General features: G+C 40.2%; 1 protein-coding gene across 2 annotated transcripts in view; it reads left to right on the forward strand.

Annotated features, from left to right (window-relative positions):
- The window catches only part of EPAS1 (endothelial PAS domain protein 1), a 76,715-nt gene extending 54,197 nt beyond the window's left edge, over positions 1–22,518 (forward strand). For both annotated transcript variants that reach the window (XM_040057723.2, XM_040057724.2), the window contains exons 7-16: positions 7,860–7,966; positions 12,548–12,695; positions 13,447–13,655; positions 13,980–14,167; positions 15,029–15,139; positions 16,821–17,305; positions 18,275–18,398; positions 18,488–18,605; positions 19,134–19,310; positions 20,009–22,518. In XM_040057723.2, the coding sequence (XP_039913657.1) occupies positions 7,860–7,966; positions 12,548–12,695; positions 13,447–13,655; positions 13,980–14,167; positions 15,029–15,139; positions 16,821–17,305; positions 18,275–18,398; positions 18,488–18,605; positions 19,134–19,310; positions 20,009–20,160 (1,819 nt within the window). In that variant the 3' untranslated portion in view covers positions 20,161–22,518. The remainder of the gene's footprint in view (positions 1–7,859; positions 7,967–12,547; positions 12,696–13,446; positions 13,656–13,979; positions 14,168–15,028; positions 15,140–16,820; positions 17,306–18,274; positions 18,399–18,487; positions 18,606–19,133; positions 19,311–20,008) is intronic.
- Positions 22,519–24,219: the final 1,701 nt, after the last annotated feature.

The raw sequence follows: 24,219 nt of genomic DNA on the forward strand, positions 1-24,219 counted from the left end.
TGAGGAATTCAGTTTTACTGGCAGAAGATGAGGCGACTTGGAGCCACAAACATCAGCTTCTTTGGGGTTTAACAGACTGAAGGGTATACAGGGTTCCTGTTGCCCTGTTTCAGAGAGCGTGTCCCATGGCACGCCGTACGGACCTTAGTCAAGGACTGGTTTACGGTTGCCTTGGCCCAGGATGCTGTTATCAGCTAGCTGGCAAGTACTTCGTGCTCTACATTAACCAAGAATTGCCAAGGCATCCAGAGTACCTGCTGCTCTGAAATGGAGTTTGCAGGTTCTTGCTCAATGAAAAGCAAACAGCCTTTATTGGTTATCTCCCTGCGCCTTTTAGTGATGAAACGAAGAGGAGGGAAGGACCTTGGATCAGGCAAGGGGCTTGTCCTCTGCTCTCCACATTCCACTCTTGAGTGGAAAAAATGGAGATCCCTCTGGTCCCCACCTGCCTGACTTGTCCTGGGATCTCCAAGGCATTTCATGCCATCTACCTCTTCTCCCCCTCTATATACTGTGATAACCACCTTCTGTGCGTGCAAGTGAGCCAGAGATCCCTGCCCATGAAGTGTCTTCCTGTCCTTCCTTTGCCCAGAAAGTCCTGTCTTTACTGCTGTGGATCTGGGGTTTGTTCTCACTTTTTTTATGTTTATGAGGTCATCCCTGAGTTTAAGATGAACATTTCTGCCTAAAGAAATTGGTCTCCTGAAATTCAGAGACGCTAGCAACCTCTGAGGGTTATCAGTGAGATTATACACATGCTTGAAACTTATGTGGAAACTCACAGGAGCAACATCTTTGTTGATTTCTTCAGCCTTCAAAGGTTTTTTTGCTTACTTTGCTAAGTAAGATTATTTTTTTAAACAATGATGAAGCAGCCATATAAACTTGCAGTGTTAGCAGCTGTGGATGAAAGCAAGATTGCAAGTGTGAAACTTGTGACTGACCTGACTTCTCTGAAAACTGAGCAGCAAGTAACTAGAAATGGTCTCTGATGTAATCACAATCAGACTTTTTCCTTTGTTAATATTTTCAGCATGAAAATATTGAGATATCAATAGGATTTTGCTGCTGGAGGAAGAAACAACAATATGGTCGTGACTCATTAAAAGCAATGTGCTCTGAATTACTGGGCCCATTCAGTGGCAGGCTACAGGAGAGTAGCAGAGGATTTTGCTTTATTGCAGCATTCACGTCTCTGCAAGACTTAATGCATAAGCCATTATAAATGAGAATTAGAGGGTCTGATGCTATCCCATTAAAGATACACATACTTATTTTAAAAATAATTATATATTATGCCTTGTCTTAAATAGTGGGTGTTTGATTTACAGGGAAGATATTTCACATGGCAGTGAAATACAACAGCTTCCTCTGGAGGATTGAACTTGTATGGATTTTAGTGATTTTTTTTTTTCTCTAAAACCAGACTACAAAGTAGCACATCTTTTACTAGATAGTTTTGATTTGATATTTCATTCCTGTGTTATTCAGATTCTGGTAAAGCTGCAAAAAGATAGCCAGGGCAGAGAAGGAGGAGACCTCACAAACCTTTCAGGGTCATTGCAGCAGATCTGCTTGGCCCTGCTTCCCTCCCAGAGGGATGTTGATTTCCCTCCAGCAGGCGACACATCACTAGACACATAAAGATGCAAAACACTCAGCTGTGCTTATCAAATTCAGTGCTGCTAGACAAATTGCATTGAAGGAGCAGCTTATGCCAAGAATGTAAATCTCCTCCGGGGCACGGAGGAGGGAAAGCAGCATGTGCCAGTCAGATGCCTGAACTTTTCTACGGACTCTGTTCTTTCTGCAGCGACCAGCAGGGCTGACAGCTCATTGTTCCATAAGGGACAGTGTCTTTCCAGTTCAGGGCTGGTGTCAATCAGGGCGGCGTGCCTCCTCTATCAGGCTTCTGCAGTGGTCCTGGTATCCTCCCTGCAGTTCATCTGGTGTGGACAGGTCTGCTTCCAGTTAGCCTTAAGTTTTTATTTTGAAAGCACTTGTTCAGAGAAACTCTCGGATTTCTGAATATAATTTCCTTAGGAAAGCTCATAGTCTCTGTCTGTCACAAAGCAACATTCAAAATACAGGCTGGCTACCTTACAGCATTTTGTGACAAAAACTAATTGTCTTTCCCTTAGGAGGGTATAGGGTGGATGTAATATGAAGCAGTCAAGACTGGCCACCATTTAAAACATGTGAGACAGTACCCCATATAATTTGCCTTCCAAAAATAAATTATGTATGTGGGCCTATGACTTGCCAGTGGTTAGGTGGGATATGTTTGTATTCTTAAAACAGTTTTTACAAGGTGATGAGCCTGTAGAGAAAGGTTCATGGATATAAATAATAAATAAGGGTTGTTCCCTTAAATACCTGCTTCAGCCGTTCCTGGAGAGTGATTTAAAACTGTTCCCTTGTTCCACTTATCTTGGCTAAGTGGTTTACAGGAAGGATTATTTTAGCTGTAACACAGAAATGCTGATCAGTGGTACAGTTTAATAATCCAAGTGAAGGTTTAGTTTAGCTGCACAATGCTTTTGTGTCAGGAAGGATTGCCACTGAGGGTGTTTTAGTCAGAAGAAAAGGCATGCCTTTGTACAAAGGCAACTTTTTTACCTTGGTGGCATTGGCGCTTACTTTGAAGGCATGGATTGCTATGGGGAATCGTATGTTCCTGATTACTAGAAACCCAGTTAGTTATATACCCTTTTCTTCTTTTTCTTGACTGGGATATTTTAATGGTAGAGTTTAAGAAGACAAAAGGATCAGTGGAGGATATGTGGTGATTCAGAATAGGATGGTGCAGAAAGATGCAATGCCATAGTGTTGGTCCCAGTTAGATTTCCCAAATGAGTGTTCACATGGGATCCAGGCTGTGCCCAACTGAGAGGAAACAGTTTTATTGTGTTACCAGTTATGTTCCAGTAAATAAGAAATATGCAAGCACAGGATTTTGGATGAGGATTTAAGTCAATTTGCCATTTGACCTATACTTGGGGAATGTTTTAAAGTTAAATGAGAACAAAGGGAAGCATTTGAATGCTTCCCCTTTCATTCCTGCTCAGGGGAAAATGCAGTTGGAGACAAGTGAAGTGATGAAGTCTGAAGCCGAAGTTTGACAAAACTGATTTTCGGAATATGTCATATTTAAGAGTAAATCGTGACCTAGTTCTTTTGTTAATAACAAAACCTTGATGTAGGTAGACAAAACAAGTAGGAGTGACAGTCCTGGTGGAGATTTTCATGTACATGTGTAGTTTTTTTCCTTGCAGTACAGATACACCTGACTAGGCCATCCATCCTTCTCAGCAGTGGCCAGGGGTCCCAGGATTTTGCATATTGGTTGGGGTTTTTTTGTTTTTTGGGGTTTTTTTCCCCATTGGCCAGGGTTAGAGTAGAAGCAGCCATGAATATTTTTGAGAGGAAATGTGGTTAGTTGGCAAGACTGCCCCACTGTCTACTCTAGCAGGCTGACAGAGTGCTTTACCCCAGGCATAGTGTCTGTGTTAGGCTTTATTATTTTTTCTCTCTCTTTTTTTTTAACTCATTCTGCTTTAAGTATAACTTTGTTTGTTCCCCTCAAGACCAATTTAACTTCAATAACTTGGTAACAGTTTGAATACAGAAAGACTTTGTTAAGAGATCCACACCCTCGCACACACGCAGTCCGCACAGGGCCCAATGATTATACACTCGGCTATTTTTTATAAGCAGTAAACATTAGAGCAGTCTTTCACAGAGCCTGACTGCTCAGTTCTGATGGTTCTCACCATACTGTTTTAACTCAAGAAATGGTATACAATAAAAAGCTTTGTGCTCCTATAAAGGGACAGAAAAACATAATTTTAAGAAAACCAAGAATACTTGAACTAGCTCATCTTGTAGGAAATGCAGCCTCGAAGCAGTGAGTTTTGATTGCGTTGCCATGTCTCAAATTGATAAAACAGGGCAAAGTTGTACAAACCTAGAACTAGGATTCAGATTGCTTGTTTCTTAATTGCATACCTTAAGCACAAAATTTGCCTTTATTCCATGTTCCAAAAATTCAGTATTAAGATACTTATATATATTGTATATTTAGGGGAAACTGAAATAGTGCTCAAAACACACTTGAGTGGTGGCAGTTGGGACAGATCTCCTACTGCAGATGACTATTGCCCACCTCTTCACTGTTTTCTGAGATTTTGACCTCTGTACATCACAATGACAAGTTTAGATCAGAAAACTGAAATGACAGTCTGGCAAAAATTTAGTTTCCCCCAAAGATATTTGTGTTCTCAGAATGGAGTTGGTTACAGGAAAATAAACAGCCTCACAGCCCACCTGTCATCTTCAACAAAAAATTATTATTATCTTGCTAATTAGCATTCTACAGATGCAAAGGAAACACAAAGCCTACCGTGACAGGAATGCCATCCAAAACCACCATACAGTTTGTTTTCTAATTCTGTCATTCCACAGCTTGCACAAAGAGCAATTTTCTGTCTGGTGTCTAAACAAAAGTAGAAGTCTTGTGCCTGCACTCAATTCTGCAAATGTTCCTTTGGTATTATGGGATGCAGACATTTTCCTAACTTTCTTAGCTGTGTACTCCTCATAGCCTTTTCCTTTGCATTTAATCCTCTATGTGTTCACTTGGCATTTTGTGTTGCTACGAGGCTCCTGTGGAGAGCACACACAGTTTAGAGGGTGCACCTCACTGGCAGACCTCAAAGTAATGCTCAGGTGAGGTCAGTACAAGGACCTGTGCTAAAACACTCGCTGCCTCCTGGCCCAGGGGCAGGTCAGGCTCTTGGCTTTGCCCCGTCTTCTTCCACGAACATCTTGGGAGAGCCACAGGATGGGTGTGATGGATATAGGGATAGCTGCCCACTTCAACCCTGGTGCATAATGTGGCATGAAATACGCTAACCTGATTTCCAGCCCTGCACAGCCTACAAGATTTTTTTAAGCACTTCAGGGTCAGCAGCACCATGGGAGGAATCGAGGAGGGTGTGAACTGCCAGTGTATGTACCCAAAACTAATAGGGATAACAACTACTGGAGAAAGAGTGTTTTTTTATAAAATAGTGGTATTTAAAAATTTATTTAGGAAACACTGTCAGCCAGGTTTTTTTTTTGGGGGGGGGGGGGGTGGGAAAATGGAACATTCTACAATTTTTTTTTCAATCACGTCAATCCGAAGAGTTTTCAAAGAAAAGTGGAATGAATCTGAAAAGTGTTAACAGATCAGTCAATGAGAGCATAGGGACTCTCATTAGCAATTTATTAAGATTTTTTTTAAAGTAACTATTTTAAAACAATTACTTTTCATTAGTATTTCACTGTTACCAGGCATAGGTTTAGAACTTAGCCAGTGTTGTGGCGTTTGTGGGTAATTTTTGTGATATCTTACTTTTTCCATGTAATATGTAGCTGCTTGTAGTAAAAAGATGCTACCAACCCACCACTTGCTAACATCCATCCAAGATTACATTAGATCTAATTAGATTTGACATTGTCACAGCAGGATTGCACCACAAGTCATTCTGTGCCATGGAATGACGAGAAGAGTAATTTTATAGTGAGGATGCTCATTATGAACAGCAAGGAGTAGTTTGAGAAGGGGAATTACAGGACTGGAATACATAAATTTTGCATAGAGATTACAATTTGCATATGAGAAGAGTCCCTCAGCCTGCTATAACATGTATTTTTGTTTGCTGTCTCAGTTCCACTGTTGAGTTCCATGAAGGCTGTAATGTTGGTTTGGATTTGCCTGGTGCTGCTGGGTACATGGCACTTCTGTTTTTTCCCCATTATCTTCATTTCATTTTCCTTCTCCCTGCTCAACCCCCACTTGGCTCTCAGCTCCCAATGACTGGATTAAAAGTAAATCCTCAACTTCTTGAATTTTAAAATCCTTCCCTTTGCGATGAGCTCCAAACTGACTGGAATGGCTTTATGGTATTGTGCCATTATGCAGCCAAAGGCAATAGTTTCTGATTTTAAAGACCATTTATTTACACTGGTCCTGGCAAAAGTCTCTTGTCACTTACACCAGTGTGTCCCAGCTGGCTGTGTAAAGGCAAGCAGCAGCTGCATTTTGTGAGCCTTAATTTTATTAGGGCTCCTTCAGCATTTGTTGTTTTCTCAAGATGATTCAGCTTTGATGACCAATTCATTATGAGAAGTACTTTTCAGTAGGGAAGAAAAAACAATTGTGGTTTCAGAAAAAAGGTTAGATTTGAGTGGGATGCAATTTAAAAGCTCAGAAGCTTGTCAGTGAAGAGAGTAAAAAAAACCTCTCTGAAACCTGGATTCAAACCCCTTTGTTGCTCTAATTTTAAATGTAAATAAAACTGGAAACATAAACAGAAGAGTAAGTTTTTGAGGGGTTTGTTCCATGTAAATCAGGACAGAGGATAGTTTTCAGAGTGACAAAACCAAGGCGTCCTGGGGCTATGAGCTATAGAGTTCTGTGGAGGTGGAGGCAGGGAAAAGCTGACTCAACACCTTGGCGTTCAAGCCATACACAAAATAGTCCCATCCTGTGTCTTCCTTGCTGGAGGGGGATCCAGGAGATGAATGCCATGCTCCTGCTCTGTTTGTTTTACAGTATTTACATGTCTGTCTTGTAAAGACATGCTTGTGTCTAGAGGGCTGGGCCAAGGCTGTCCTTCCAGGGAGTACACAAACCTGAGGATGCCTCTTAAAAGTAGCAACACCACAAATCAAGTGTGGTGGTGGCAGAGAAAGCCATTCCGAGTGAGTTAGTGATGTGGCATAAAACCTGGGCACTGCCAGTGACAGCTGTGAGGTGCTGCAAGATGTGACCATTCCTTGCAAACCTCCCAACTTTTAAAGGTTTATGACAGCTTCACAGTCGGTTCGTGTCCTTTCTGCTGCTGTTCTCTGTGTTACAGGTTATTACAAGAATTTCAGAGGTAGGGAGATGCATCCAAGTGTCACTGGCTTCTAAACCAGAAGATAACTTTGTTTTTGAATTAATTTTTTATGTGCTGTTTTCAAACTTACTATGTTTCCTGTAAAGCTGTGTGTGATGGTATTTCCAGCTGAAATAGAGCATTTTATTTCCACCCCCTCATTAGAGAAAATCATCTGCACAGTTTTGATGACCTATTTTCATTGATTCATGACCTATTTTCATATCTACAGGATTGTGAGAAATCCTGCCGTGCCTCAAAAAGACTGGAAAAAAGGTCTAGTTTTTGAGATCATAGCTTTCTTTGTTCCTTAAATTCCTACTTAGTTTATGGATTAGTCAACCAAGTAACCTAATCCATATGCCAAAGTTTTCAAATAATTGAGAAAAGACTAAGTAGGTGAGCTGGGTTTTTTTCCCCTTTTAACTGCCCATAATTTCTCACCTGGCATTTTTATTTTATTAATTGAAGTGCCCAAAGTAGTGATTTAACCCTTTTGTGTATATGTTTTTAAAACGTACACATACTTTTCAACCTGGTGGCACCAACCACTACCCCCCCTCATATGTATTTGATTTTGAACGGTGGTTGTTGGGAGTTTCTGCATGTTTGTCAGTTACAAAAGTTGATACCTTCTATTAGAGATAGCTTGCAATAGGCGTAGGAAAATTTGCAGTGCAGACACTGGCATCCTTAGGAGTTTTTATTCCAGTAGTAGGACAAGGCAGTTTATTCTGAAGATGGAGATATTTCAGAACGTGATCAGAAGTCCTCTATAGCTCCTCATGTGTTTGGAAGCTTAGAATTTCTCGTTTTGCTTTTTTAATTCTGTTAGTTTAAGGACTTGAGCTGATAGCTGCCCCGCACATGTAAGCATAAGGTTACAGTGACCTGAATTTTAAATACTGGTTGTTTTTTTTCTTGAACAAGAATAACAGAGTTGATTGGATACCATCCAGAGGAGCTGCTGGGTCGTTCAGCATATGAGTACTACCATGCCTTGGACTCAGAGAGTATGACCAAGAGTCATCAGAACTGTAAGTCATATTCTTATTTTTCTTAGCTGTTTGCATGTAAAACATAAATTGTGGGTACCTCAATACGTAGTTGAAAATACGAGTGCATTTTGTGTGCAGATACTCTCCAAGAGCAGTATTTACACCAGGTTACTGTGCTTGTCTAGCTGAAATCTGCTGCTGATCCTTTCAGAGGGTCTGGGTTGAAAACCTGAAAATTTGAAAAACTGAGTTAGGCAGTTCTAGCCTGCTGAGAAGGGCATTTCCTGGTGGCCAAGAGAATTGGGATTGTTTAAAAAGAAAAGAAAGAAAAGAGAAGGTGTTGGGGTGACCTAAGTGTGGCCTTCCAGTACCTGAAGGGAGCCTGTAGGAAAAATGGAGAGGCACTATTTATGAGAGCGTGTAGTGACAGGACAAGGAGGAATGCTTCAAAGTGACAGAAAGTGGGTTTACATGAGATATTAGGAAAAAAGTCTTTAGTATCATGATGGTGGGGCACTGGAACGGATTTCCCAGAGAGGCTGTGGTTGCCCAATTCCTGGAAGAGCTCCAGGCCAGGTTGGCTGGGGCTCAGAGCAACCTTGTCTAGTGGAATGTGCCGCTGCCTATGGCAGGGGCTGGAACTAGATAATCTCTAAGGTCCCTTAAAGATCCCAAGTCATTCTATGATTATTTTTCTCATTTGCTGTTGCTACCAAATAATAACGATCTTCCCCATCCAAAGTAGATATGCAAGGAGATTTTCCTAAAGGGATATTCATTACACAAATAATACCTATTGCCAGGAACAGCCGTTTCTTGTTATTGTTATGCCTATAGGCATAACAATATGCCAGTTTTAGCTGTTCTTAAAGAAAAGTATCTGGGTTATTCTGGGAGCAGAGATCAGATCCAAGATCCCTCTCTTCAGCAGGCCACACAATTACAATTTCCATCTCTTTTACATCTTAAAATAATTGGATTTAAATCTTCAGTCTCTGTCCTTAAGACTTAGTACTTTGGCTGGAGACAAGACAGTGCATTAATGTAAAAATGACGTTTCCAACCCTTAGCTGTTACAGCCCCCGAACCAGTTTATTGGAGAGTTTTGAGCAGCACATCACTAAAACCTCTGGAGATGCTCTTTTAATAGAAACAAAGCAAAGCAGCTAGACTGGAACCTACAAGATCAAAAAACAAACCCCACACACCTTGTAGCTGCTGTGATGGAGGCCTCTGTCCTCAGGAAAAAGCCCATGACTTAGGTCACATCTATAGGGAATTGGCCACCAAGCAGACTTACAGAAAGTATTTCTGTACTTCCCAGAGAAAAGTCACAGCAAAGAATAGCTGTCTGACCTTAAGGGGTTAGCTCCAATGGCAAAGATACAGGACAGTTTTAAGTTGAAATGTTTCTTGAAAAAGTATTTGGCAGAGATGAAAGTTGTGTGCTGTAAAAACAGTGTGAATATGAATCATCCTGTTTCCAAAGCTGCTTAAAAGAAAAATATAGATCAGCCCATACTCAGTGAGAGTTATCTGAGAATGTAATTTTTAAAATTGTTTCTTAGGTAATATGTTAGTGTTTTTACCAGTAAAAATGAATAAGTGATATTTATAGATAGGTTGTTAATATCCTGTGCTGGGCTATTGAAAGTCATCCTGTGAAATCAAGGGCGTGTGCTGCACTGGTCCTTTTGAATCATTGAGTTGGATTTCTAAGAATGGGACACTACCAGGGAGGGAATAAAATAGGAGCTGGCAATCCATTTGGTAACAGGAAAGGAGGGTGAGCAAGCCCTTGTTGGTTATCCCCATCTAGTTAATGAAATGGGAGAACTGAGTTACTTGTCCATGTAAAGATTTCTGGAGAGTTTCTAGTACCCACCATGACCAGGCATGAACAGTTGTTGCTCCTCACTCCAGCAATTCAATTACCCTCACGTGGTGCAGGGTGTGTGTCCAGATGCCATTTGTGCCCACTGAAAAGGGCCATGTCCTACCAACTTGCTGCAGGGTACAGAGGTCTGATCAAGAAGCAGAATGAGGGCCAGAGTAAGTCTTAGAGGGGTGGTGTTACACCAGCAAAAGTCCTCAGGGCATTGCAGGGGTTATAAATGTTTAGGATCAAACTGTTCCATGGAACAGCATGGATTATCTTTTTACTGCTGGAAGCACAGGACCAAAGTCTATTGCTGTGATAAATGTTACTTCCCACAACAGAACCATCAGTTTAAATTGCCAGCAAATTTGACCCTTTTCGTTTTTCTAAGATAAATAGTTCCCCATGTCTTCTGGGACCGTCAGCTTCTTACCAAATCAGAGAACAATCACAAAGACAAAGTGACAGCAAGCTGTGACTTGACAAAACACATATAATTCCTTCAGATAGGAAATGCCTGGATTCCATTATGTGTGCCATTGAGATGTCATATAATTCAGGGTAACCCAGCAGGTATAGAGCTTATACAGACCTTACTTGTTCTTCCAAGCATGTGGCTATACAGAACTTACTCATTTTCCCTGGCCACGTCCTTTTGTGCATGGAAATAGCCACCTCAAAATTCACATTCAGCAGACTTGCATTTGTTAAACAGTATTTTTTTATTAGAAATATGTATAGAGTATATCTCCTTGCAATTATGCAGTCACAAATTCTGACAGTGCCCACCATTTACCAGAAGTTCAGCAAGACTTCCAAGGGAATCATGGATTTCTGTTCTGTAAAAATCGTCCCTGCCTTTCCCCCCTCTCCACACAAAGATAAGGAGTATAATTGGAGCATATTTCTTTGACATGTAACTAGTTCTGTACAGACACAGGTAACGTATACTTTATAAAAAGTAAAAAAAAAAATAAATAGAGAAGTAAGAAGTTCACTCTGAAGGCAAAACCTTAAATGTAGCATTGATAACAAAGTCAGCAGTTACAAGTGTATTAGTAATTTATGAGATTACTCCATGGAGGGATTCTGCTGTACTTTATTATATCAGAACATGACATGCTTTGAATAATAATAAAAAAGATTAAAGCAGTAAAAAGCTTCTTTGTAATGTAACAGGCGCCTACACTGTAACTCTTATTGATGAGCTGATGATTAGGAAGCAGTGTAATTATGTTTCACAAGCAGAGCAGAACAGTCCAGTCACTAAAACACTTTGAAATGAAAGCCTTTTGATTTTGTTCCACCAGAAGTATTTAATCAAAAAAAGTAATGTTCTACTTTGTCTAAATAAATTAAATGAAGGATGATTAAATACTCCTAGGAAGAAAACAAACAAACTTCAGAAATAGAAGGATAAACACAGCAACAATTATCCGCAAAACAGTTGTTGTATTTCACAGGCCTGGATTTGTACATTTGTACGGTGGTGATGTAGGAGAGGCCAACAATAAATAGCTTCTCTTAATGGCCACATTCACAAGGAATTTTTCCGTAAAAAGACCACGGTATCAATTTTCCAGTCCTCCTGAGTCAGATTGCATTATTTCTCGGACATTAGTGTGATGGCATACTTCTTTTGGATGTAAAAGCTGTTTAAGAGGAAAGGTTGCCAATGTGGTCAAAGGTCTAAGTTCGGCCAGTTCCCACTTCTGCTGCTATTCAGTGTGACTGTGTCTGCTTACAAGTACAAGCTCTCATTAGTGCAAGTACTGCTTGTCTTCTCCAGCCCTAAGTTTTGTGCCATTGATCAACGTTATTTTTCCTCCACTGACAGCTTTGAATTACAGCAGACAGGACATCATAAAACCTTACATCTCAGAAGTCCAAAGCCCCACACTGAAAACTCATTCTTTGCAAATATTGCAAAATATTGCGGGTAGCAGGGCTACAGATTTCACCCTTCAAACATTTAGAAGCTTTAAACCTAAGTTGTACTATTAAAAGTTTATTGTTTGAGAAATGCAGGGTAGTTCAGAAAAACAGAGTTAAACAAACATTATTTGATTTGGTCATGTGGGGTCTTGGTTTCTTTTAGGTTGCAAATTCCAAGCTCTTGCAGAGGAACAACACAGTTCAACCAGAGGGAGAAATATAGTCGTTCAGCTTTTTTGTCTAGACATAGCAGTCGTGTTTACTACTCTTAATTTGGATACCTTTTTAAGAGTGTATTACTCCCATAAGATCTTAACTTAAAAAAAAAAAAAAAATCTTTGTGAATATTGCTTTTTAAGTCACCCATTTTTTATATTTATCAATTACTTAAATAAGGAAACGACAGTTTCCTCAATAAATTTGCTTTTCTACAGATCAATTTGGGAGCCCAAACTGAGCCACTTCTACAACAGGGACTCAAGTCGGCAGGCATTATTTTGGGAGTTGAAATATAGTATTAAATTTTTAAAATTCCACATTATGATCTGAAGATTCAGACCATCTCAAGAACTCAAATCCCAGAATTCAAGTTTTCAGTCTTGAGTAGAGGCCTCAAATGAACAGCCCCTTTCATGTTTAAAATGGCAGAATTTCCTCAAAGTTAAGCGCATCCTTGTCCACAAATCAAGTGCCTTATTGCACTTCTGCATAATGAAAACCCAGAAGCGGGTGTGTTTAAAACAAGTGTGACATGCTGTGTGTTCCTGTCCTGATGCATTATTTATATCCCTGCCCCCTTTTCTCAGTGTGCACAAAAGGTCAAGTAGTGACGGGCCAGTACCGTATGCTTGCCAAGCACGGGGGATACGTATGGCTGGAGACCCAAGGAACGGTGATTTACAACACCCGAAACCTGCAGCCCCAGTGCATCGTCTGCGTCAACTACGTGCTGAGGTGGGTTCAGGGGACGCACCAGAGCACGTGTGCATTCACGTGCTGGAGAAACGCAATATTTGGTGGAACTTTTCAAGGGTCTATTTATTCAACATTGTTGTTCCAAAATCAGTTTAGTCATGTTTGTTCAGTCTTGTTTACTGATGTTAGACATCGATGAAAAATGTGGCATGCCTGTTCCCATACGTGCTGTTGAAATATACCACAGCCTTTCTCCTCTGCAGAGCAGCTGCTGTGCTCATACAAGAGTATAAGGTCTTCTCCGAAGATTTTATTGTGTAGCACAGCTGCTAATCTGTTTTGTTTTTCTAATGCTGTGACCCAGAGATAAAACTAAGTAGTAACTGTATCGTATGTTGCTAGGAGAAGCTGTTTACAGCCTTAAAAATCAGGACCAATCAGAAGTTTTGCCTTCATTTGGCAAACCTTGAGGTTTTTTGGTCCTAGTTGGGGCCAAAATAGGAAATACTTATTTGAGTGATAGTCTGGGTCATTACAGCCTCGACTACATCCCTTTAAAAAGCAGAGCAACAAAGCCCTGAGTATTCCCACAGAAGTCCTGACCACACTCTCTGCGTCATCTGAAATGGTGGTGCTCAGCAACGCTGGAACTGTGCCTCGCCTGTCGAGAGCCTGGCATGCAACCGAGAGGCCAAAATGCTCCTATAGCCCCAGAGAGTTTGTACTGCCTACTTTATCCACATCTTTCACCTTTATGGTACAAAATGCCTAAAACCTATTCTCTCATTAGTGAAATTGAGAAGAACGATGTTGTGTTCTCCATGGACCAAACAGAATCACTCTTCAAGCCTCACCTGCTGACAATGAACACTGCCTATGACAGCGGCATCCCTGAGACAGAGAAGAGTGACTTCTTGTTTACTAAGCTAAAGGAAGAACCAGAGGAACTTGCTCAGCTGGCACCAACACCTGGTGATGCCATTATTTCCCTGGATTTTGGTTAGTATTTGTATAAATTATTTTTGTGCAACAAAGAACCACATGTGAGCCTGTATTTAGAGACTTAATAGACAAGGTCTGTTTGCTGTGTGTACAGATTGGGAGTAATGGCTAAAAGAGCTCACATGCTCACACCAGTAGAAAATTTCTGTGAATGAGAGCAGAATCCGTCTTTCTTGCTGACTAAATAACGTGCATTAAGTCTGTGCCAACTTATTGTCATGGCAACTAGGAGCAGTGCTTACTTTTAATGAATAGCTGCAGTTATATCATAACACTGCACCAGCTAAAAGTATTCATTAATATTGTTAAAACCCCATCTAGGAACACAGAAGTTTGAGGAAGCCCCTGCCTTCACCAATGCTGTTTTGACACCAAACAAGTCATGGCCAGTGGAAGTGAAAAGCCACCCTGCTCAAGGTGAAACACGGATGATACCGTCCTTTACAATGCCTCAGATTGCACCTGGCAGCAGTACTCCAAGTGCAAGCAGCAACAGTAGCTGTTCCACGGTAAGAAGAGCTTGAAAAAACATTTAAAGCATGTTAAGTTTTGTAAGCCAATCTCATCAATATGTATAGACAATGTATTTTTGTTGGCTGTCCTGTCTCACTGCTTATTAGCAAAGCCCAGGGTATCTCTATCCTTCCATCATGCCTTAAAGAATTAATAGCAAAACTATCAAATGGGAGCAATATCCTGGCTTCACATTGCAGTCCTCACTGTCTCCCAGCTGTCCCTCAGTAATTACTGTAACATATAAAACAACTAGTAGGAGAACATGCTACCACCTTTCATGGAGTTAGCCTTATATAAAAAGCAAATGTAAAATTGTGTGGCCACTGGGATCATTGCCCCAGACCCATCCTCATTCTGCTAAGTAGAACCTGTAGCTTTTAGGAAGCTTAGCCAAGTCAGGCTTTTGAGAGCAGCTCCTTGGGGTTTCCCACTGAAAAAATGGATGTGCTTCCATGGCACTGCCCCCAAAAATTGGAGCCACTCTTAACCAGAGGTCATCCAGTCTTAAGAAGAGCATGGAGGTATTGCTAAGCATCCTCTTTCTTGACAAAAGTATTTAATGGTGTACATTTCTTGTTCCTGGTCGGAGTTGCCAAAAAAAAACATTTTAAATACGATGACAGCTAGGTTCCTGTAATGAGTGCCTATGTTTTGTACTGACAGTCTCATGTCAGAGAAAAGCTCCTGATAGAAGTGGACAGTTTTGGGTTCTGAGCACACTAAATATACCATCTGCCCATTCACTTTTCGTAGGAAAGATCTGTTACTGAGTAACGGCATGGTATAAATGAGATGATGCTAAGCCAGGACTGTGGTTGTCTTCCTGGTTATAACACATTGTTATTTCCATGCAGCCCAGCAGCCCAGGAGATTATTACAGTTCTGTGGATGAAGATCTTAAGATTGAGGTGATTGAAAAGCTTTTTGCCATGGACACAGAATCAAAAAGTCAGTGCACCTCCCAGGTAATGAACTATCTCTTCCAAAAACCACCAAGATCAGTCTCCTGCTAGTAGACAGCCTGGATGTTGTGCGTGCACATATTGGGATACAGCATTTGAACTGCGTTTGCACATGCACACCAAATCTTTGATGCACATTAGTAAAACAGTGCACTTCCAAAATCTGCCATGTCAATCTCTGTCCCTAACTCTCTGAAACACAAGGTTTGGAGTGTCATTGTGGTGGCACTGCTAAGAAGAAAGGATCACCAGAGAGCTTTCAAAATCTGTAGTCTTCTGTAGATTGGAAGAGTTCTATAGGCAGCAGCAATTTGTTTTTAAATCCAGCCGAATGGCTAATGAGTAAACATCCTTTCTAGAACAAAATATAAATAAACTAATTCTTGCAAAACAACTGAATGAGAGAGGAATGCCCCTCATGGCACACATCTTCTTTAACTACAAAATGAAAACTCATTTTAGATATATGCTTCCTCTTTTGCCTCTTGGAGGTTTTCAGACAGACTTGAAAATTACGTGCACATAAAGTAACACACAGTCTGCATCTGCTGCATTCTAATAATGATGTAAGTGTAGAAATTTCCCCTATAAATAAACAAATCCGCTATTATAACATTACAGCAAGTGAGCTAGTGAATAAAGGGTGTGTGCCTTTTATTTAAAGTTAAGCTTACTTGACTTTAGGTACTTAATTGAAATGCCTTTGTGAAGAACTTATACTTTATAGTCGAGAGAAAGGAGCAGGCACTGCTGATTGGTAGCCCAGACCTCACACCCATCTCTATTAATCCTTCAGAAAGTTTGGGGTGCTGGGGCCCAAATTAGGTACCTCAATTTGCCAACACAATTTGCAGGCTTAGGTAGGCTATAATCCATGTTCTGAAGAAATTTCATCTAAGTCTGGACATAGAAATGAAAGCATGGGGAAGAGTGGACAGATAGGAGACAAGCGTGGAGCAGGATGAAACTCACTGCAAGACTTTACATGCACAAACTTCAGTATTGTCAGATTCAGCATCTGCTGTCTCAGGTGTGTCCCACCACATCAGCTGCTTTGGTGGGAAAAACAAGTATTATAAAAGTGCTGCAGGGGTGTTACGAGCTGATTGGGGGGGGCCCAGCACTGATTATCCTCTCTTGTTCAGCTCTGGTCAAATGCCAAGAGAAGTGAATGTGGGTATGGCTAGTCCTCCAAGGGAAAAAAGAATAAAGATTTAAGTGTGATAGTGTCCTTCTGGCTAAATTTTCCCAACCTTCGCATTTTTAGACACCTTTTTTAATGTATCTGGATTATGAGAAAGCTGTACTTTCTATTTTAACACAAAAAAGCCTGAGGTTGAACTACAAGCCACATGTTGTAGAGTCTGGGCAGACAAGTTATTCAAAGCTTAGTGAAACAACATCTACTTCAGATCACAGTGATGCTGGAGGCTGCATGCAAGCTGCTTTAACAAATATTGCTCCTCTCTGAGGTTTTCTCCTTCCGTTTGTTGTCTTAGTTTTGCTGCTGATGATATGATGAATATGTATGCTAGTATAGAAATAAGACATCTTTAAACAGGAGTTTGCCTGTTTCATTAGGTAAATTTGGCATACAGTGATTTTTCAGCTTTGCATCTATTAGTATTCTGTATCACACTAACTGCCACAACTATTACTAACTTATAGTTTCTTTATTGCACAGACTGACTTTAACGAACTGGACCTTGAAACCTTGGCTCCTTACATTCCTATGGATGGAGAAGATTTCCAGCTCAGCCCCATCTGCCAAGAAGAAAGTCCTCTCTCTGAAAGTGCACAAAATACCCAGCAGAGTCTAAGTAGCATGAGTACCATCTTCCAGCCCCTCGCTCCTACTTCACAGAATCAGTTCCTCCCAGAGAAATATTGCCCACAGCTATCAACTGAAAAAATTAACTCTGGTCATGGCTCCTTACCATCGGTGTTCTTCAACAACATGAGTAGGTCATCACTGCCACCATACCATGACCAAGCCAGCACTCCCCTGTCTTCGATGGGAGGAAGACCAAACACCCAATGGCCACCTGATCCCCCATTAGAATATGTTCCTGGCAAATGGAGACTCATGGATAAATACTCAGGATCCCTATCCAGTTCCCCCTCGGGCCCACCAATAACTTCTCAGAGGGTGCCTGTTTATAAAAAAAGGTATGTGTTTCTGTGGTATAACTTCGTATATTTACCCAGAAAATACTTTGGGAAATGAGAAGGGTCGCAATCTTGAAATTTGATTTTTCTCAATTCGGCTGAAACAATTTGTTGTGATAGGCATCAGACTGCAGCTCTGGGGAAATTAATGTGGTGCTCTCCCAGTGGCAGTGAGTCTGGAGGAGGCAGAAGTGGACTGACTTTTCATTGCCTAGAAGGATACGCAAATGAATTTCCTGCTGGTCCGGTTAAAATTACACCGGTAATTTTGCAAAGCATGCCTGATTTCATGCAATTTAAGAACAGTACCAAAAAGGCTTACTGGTCCGGCAGTAGCAGGGACACACACATACTTTCTTACCTTGCATATATTTTCTGCACAACTGAAAATGGGGAAGAGAGAGGAATGAAAGTGCATTATTGTTGGCATATGTAAATACTACAGCCAAGGCTTAAATTGCAGGCTCTTTTTCTACAACCCTTTTGTTTGCGTTCTTACACATGTGAACAGTATGTGATGAGATGTAGATCAGAGGGCATAGTCCTACAAGTTGCCTCATAGATAGAAGTTTCTCTGCAGCTCTTGAGATTTCAATGTTGCTCACACTGACATGTTCAGGAAGTACATAAAATAGCAATGGTCGTTTTAAAACATGAAGCTGTCCAGTTTGCTTTTTGGGATTTCTTGTTGGTAGGATTGACTTTCTTTTCCACAGCATTTTTTGTCTGCTTGGAGATCCCTAGAGGCTGTTTATGCTAAACTTTCCTAAGTCTTTGATCCCAAACGTCAAAAGTTTCTAAAGATGGTGGGATGACTAATAAAAGGAAATAAAAACATTTGATGTTTGAGATCTGTCCACTGGCAAGTCTCAGACACATTAAATGTCTTTAAATGAAAGAAGAATCTGTATAAATGAACCAGATTATTTCAATTTTCCTTCCTGTGCACTCACAGAGATCTCTCCACAGGCCCCTAGATGCTTTTGGACAACGAGGCATAGATGTAAACCCAGCAAGACTTGCTCTGTCTAACAGTTTGAAACTGAAGCGACAACTGGATTATGAAGAACAAGCCTTGCAACAGCTGAGTGGGGTAATCATAAGAAAAGCATCCCCTTCACAACTTTGGACTCACCATGGCCATCAGTGTAATTGTCTGTTTTGCTTCCCTTCTCATTGCAGGGAGATCCATCTGTCATTAACCCATCTCAGTTAATGTGGAAGAGAATGAAATTTCTCAAGGGGGAAAACTGTTCCTTGGTTACAGAAAAGAAGTCTCTCAGCACAAGTGTTCTTACTGGTAAGACAAAAGAAAGTGGTTTTGCAATGTTACGTATTGAAACACCATTTAGACAGGTTGAATATGGAATAAAGCTCTTTCGAAAGGAAATGTAAATAAGCTCTGTAAATATTACACAAAGCTAAAATTAAAGATCAAGTTGTATATCTTAGAGCTGAACAATTTAAAGGTACATTTGATAAATACCATTTAGTTGGTTTCACATATGTTCACACATTTGCTTCGAAGGGAACAGAAATCAGCGTAATGGAGCTGTGTTTACCTCCTGCTGATCCAAGGTGTGAATATCTCAGAGCTAGAACAGATACTGTTTCTCTACAACACTGAGTTTCCCTACACAAGCATATCTTGACTGCTGTACTGCTGCTAGAGCTGTTTGTTTCTAGACTTCCTTTGTGATACGACGCAGATTTGCCTATGCTGTAACACCATCACACAGGTTCACTTTGCTTTGGATCAGTATTATCTACTGTAATTATTACACTGGCTTCATTTAACTTTTTTTTTTCCCTACTATTTAAATAACAGATGAATTTTTCTGTAACTCAAGAGGTCTGAGCCAACCAATGAATCAACTGCAGCAGCAGCAGCATCAACCCAGCTGTGACAGTCCGGGTGAGAATTTGAAAGCAGGAGCGTTTCCCCCTCTGTTTTACAGTTCCCACTGTCAGGACTACAGTGCCCAGCCAGCTAATAAGGCGTCAGGTAAGAGCTGTCAAACACAGAGACCGGAAAATGTTGGTATTTTGTTACAATACTGATGCCATGAAAAAAAAACAACACACAAAAAATATGGAGGAGGATGATAAAAATCGAAATATAGCACAATTTTGTGGTTTAGTGTGAAACTGTAATATTTACATTTGTAAAATATGAGAAAAATATTTCAGTTAAACTTAACACCTTTTCACCTTGAGGGACTTGTCATCCTCCATCCATATTCTTGTCTTTTGATGGAATTGATCATTACATTGTACTAAACAACTTTGCTGCAGCAGTGACATGGAAGTTTGTAGATCAAAGTCTTCACCTCTGCCTTCTAAATGTTGAAATAAGTGGTTAAAGGAGACGTGTGTGTGTTCTTTTTAACACGTGTGAGGAGTGGTGTCAATTCAGAAACCCTGTCTTTTACTACAGCTTTCCTCATCTGCACCAATACAGTTTTTTCTCAGAACAATCTCAGTTTGGGGGTGGAGGTGAAAAGCAACGCTGGTTTGTGTGACACCCTTGCAGCAGTTTAAGGAAGAGCAGAGCACAGATTTGCTCTGACACCTGGAGCTGCTGGTGGTTTGAGGCATATTGACATAAAAACAGAATGAAACGGGTGTAAACAGAAGAGGTGGGAGGAAACAAGTGCCCTTTCTGGTCTCGGCACCTTGACTTACTTCACTGCTGTGTTCCAGGTCTGACCAGTCGCCTGCTGGGGCCCTCCTTTGAACCCTACCTGTTGCCTGAGCTGACACGATATGACTGTGAGGTGAACGTGCCCGTGCTGGGCAGCTCGACGCTGCTGCAGGGCAGCGAGCTGCTGCGAGCGCTGGACCAGGCGACCTGAGCGATCCCGCAGTATTCCGTGGCCTACACTGTTCAAAACAGCTTCCGTTTTTAAATATATTTTTGCAAGTAGACAATTTCTAATACCAGTAAACTTCTACAGGATTTTACTTAGATATTGAACCTGTCCACATTACCAAATAGTGGCCTTTTGAAGTTACTCACTTTATTATTCATATTAAAGAAATTCATCTACTGTATCTTCTCTGTTGCAATTAAAGTGGTGTTTAGAGAGTTTGATTACCCTCCCCTTATCTCATTACCTGTAATTTATATTCTGAATTATTTTTTTTTTTAATTTCATGCTAATAAAAAGCTGTGGTATAAATGCCTCGTCATGCGATACTTTGGCTGCAGTACTGCAAAGATATATTTTTATTGCCAAAGATGAATGAAACAAATTTGATCTCCAACCACAGTTTTTTGTTGATCTGCCAAATTAAAATCCTTTGAGTCTTTCTGGTTTCCAGCATTTATTTTATTGTAACTTTAATAACTTTTGGAAAAGCATACTAAGGAAAAAATCCCAGCCTTCTGCCTTCCATCCCTTTCCTTCATTTTTATACACTTTGTCGAAAGAAATGTGAATGGTGAAATGCAATGCTTGTGGGTATCTGTGAAAGTTGCACGTTTTAAGCTTTTTTCCTCAGAAGCAAGCCACATTCTCAGCTGCCTTAACATGGCTTAGCTCTACAGCTAAGGGAGTCCTACAGATTTGCCCCAGTGGAGGATTTAGGCCTGTGTTTTCGTTTGTGTTGAGGTTTCTTGTTTTGTTCTTTGTTGTTGCCTTTATTTTTTACACAAAACAGATTCTTTTTTAATTATCTCTCTCTGGGTCAGTTGTTAATCATCTCTTGGTACTTTTGCTATATCTATGACACCACTACTTTAAGAGCTGTTTCTGCTAGAAACTTGTAGTATTTGTTATGATGTTGCTGATATTTCAGGAATCGGAGCAGTGGCCAGTACTAACACCTCTGATTAATGCTACCCTTCTTCATTTTATATGCTAGCTAGCAATATCACTTCACTATTGAATCAACAAATCTCAAAATAGTATTTCCCAGTGTATTAGGCTAACTCAGTTATAATTAGACAAAAAAAAATTAGGGATTGCATAGTGAGATGAATAGCCAGCAGGGAGTTCTCTCATTTTCACTTGCCTTACATTAATCAGCAGATAAAAAGCCATTAAAAGGCAGCCAGAAATTTTCAGAACTGCTTTCCAATCATTACTTGTCATGCACATATTTGAAATACATGGCTTTGAATGCTTTCAAAGGGTTTTGAAAGTTTAAATTACAACTTCTCTAAACAGCAAAAAATACTACAATAAAAGGCAGGTGAGCAGTTCTGACTTTAAAATACATACAGACTTAGATCTGTGCTGGGATCTATCTTGTTTCCTCCACTGGTATAAATCACTGTAGATTCACAGAAGAAAATGAAACAGTGGCAAAGTACTAAAGGTAAAAATCTGGCCCAGAAACTTAGAACAAAAATATATTTTTGAGACTTCTGAGTCTGCTGAAACCTGGTGTATAAAATTGCTTTATATCATGCACTGACACTTGCATAGAGAGAGCCTTGGGTTCATAAAGCACTTCAGAGTTTGCTGTGTTAAGCGAGTCTTAACCACATTTACTTAGAAAAGCTGAAGACCTTTTGTTATGGGTACATGATGTAAAAAATATATATACTCCCTATTGCAGGCAATCTTTCCAGAGTTTATTACCAAAAAATAATGTACCTGTAAAGCGAAGTTATTACTTTGTGAAAAAATTTATTGTAAGCATGAACATCTAATGAAAATTGGCCATCCAGACTTGACAAATTTGCAGTGTCACAGACTTAAGGCTTCAAGGATTAAAGACACTTGAATACTGCTCTTCTGTTTCCTATTTGTGTAGTTTCAGCATTAAAAATGTTATATCCTAACAGTTTACTAAAACACTCTGAAAAAATATTCCATGTCTTAATATTAATCATACCTTTTATCATAATTATTTCATAATCTATATTGCTGAATTCTTATTGACAATATTATAACTGTATGGGAACTTTAACTTGATAAGGAAATGTATTTTGACACTGATACCTTATTAAAGTATACTGATCCTAAATTCTTTGTGACTCATTTGCTATGAATTTGTTATTTGTTATATCATTGTAAAACAAAAGTATTTATTAAATTATTTATAGAAAATAAAGTTTGCATTGATCTTTGAAGACTGAAAGAACAATCAAATGCTACCCATGTCTGAGAGCTGGGAAGGAGCCTGCCAAAGGTCCATACTATCAACTGCTTTCTAGAGTTCTCCTGTATTTACTCAAATGAAGAATTAATGCCCTTCTGGAACTTGTCCCGTGGCTCAGACTGCTGCTTCCATTTCAAAACAGTGTTTCTATCTGAGGAGCTGAGGGTGCCTTTTGTAATGCTACCCTTACAAAAGAAAAAGAGAGAAAATTAAGTCCACCAAATCACAGTTTAGAGGCTGGATTGCCAGAGTTCCCAGCCTGAGTTTTGGTGGAGAAACAGAAGCCATCGTATGCTAGCAGTCTTGGCAAGCCCCTGACTAATGGACTTTCCCCATCGAATCCTTCCAAGCCTCTTCTTCATCCTGACAGTAGTCATTAATCCCAGTGCTGCTGTTAAACAGGTCAATCTTTTTCCATATAGAAAATGCTGGTTTTGCCTGTATAATTACACCAATCACATGGAGGACAGATACATTAAAAAATCAATTTCCAAACATACACCTAAACTTCACTGCTGTGTGGAAGCTGTTAATGCTTGACCCTTTTGATAACTGCCTTTGAAACATGCAGTGGCCACACAGGCACCAGTGAGCTGGTCAAGCAGCAGCAAATCTTTTGAAGAGCCTGCAAAAGTGGGCTATCATTACCTCCTTTCTTAGACTGGACACTCAGTAGGTGTAGAAACCAAATCCTTGCCTCGCAATCTGTTGTTATTAACTATACAAAACTCTCCCTTTTAAAGTATCCCCTTAGTCTTTGACCAAGTGTCCCCAGGACTAACAGCATAACAGATCCTAATCCAGCTGAGTATTGGAGAAAAACAAAACACAATCTCTGAAATAGTGATTAACCCGGTAAGATCAACTATCTTTTGAAGAGTGCAATAGCTAACTGTTAATATGCATTAGTGCTGTCAGGCATTATTTTTTGGGGGTGTCCAGGCAGCTGATTGCTCACACTCACATACTTAAGAGGGTCCTGCATTCACTATTCCCATGTTGAAATAGCTGAAGGAACATACTGGTAGTGCCTTGAGCTGCCTTTTTTCTTTCCCCCTCTACAGCTAAACACTTTTCATGTTAGTGAGTTTTAGTGATTTTTCCTTACGTATATGAATATCCTAGACAGATAAACTCTGACAGTACCCTGAGACCTAAACCTGGTCAGAAACACAATGCAAGCCTTGAATTAATAGCTGAGTTTTGTTCTGCTGACCAGGGACTTATGGCAGCTTTTTAATTTCTTTTTCTCCCCAGCAGGCCAGCAGAAGTGCTTAAAATTCAGTGTACATCATCTTTCACTGCCTAAAAGCACCATTTCTTGGCATCAGACTTTGTATCTTTAACAGCACAGCACTGATCCCAGCGATGTTTTTCAACACTCATTACATTCTGCTGAAAAATTGGCCTGATTTGCCAAGCTCTCATGACTTGGGCTGGTCTCAGTCTCTGGCTGATTATCAAGTCTATCATCTTTTTAAATGATCAAGCAACCATTTTTCTTAGAACACAGAATTCACTCAGGTAAGATTCATGATGTTTAACAAAGAAACGCTTATAACAAAATACAACAGGAAATTCTCACTATGTGATTACTAATAAAAAACGCAAGAAAGCCCAGAAAACTTGGATAACAAAGTCCAACTGTCTTTTCACTGGAGACACAGGTTTCTAAGCCGTACTGAAATCTGCAGACACTACATGATTCATCACACTCACTTGGAGCAGCAGGCAGAGCACACAGAATACCAACACACAGATGCTCCAGTTCTAGGTGGTAAAGGTTTCATCTGTTACTTCTG

Source organism: Hirundo rustica, chromosome 3 (genome assembly GCF_015227805.2).
Source record: "Hirundo rustica isolate bHirRus1 chromosome 3, bHirRus1.pri.v3, whole genome shotgun sequence".
In the NCBI taxonomy this organism is placed as follows: Eukaryota; Metazoa; Chordata; class Aves; order Passeriformes; family Hirundinidae; genus Hirundo; species Hirundo rustica.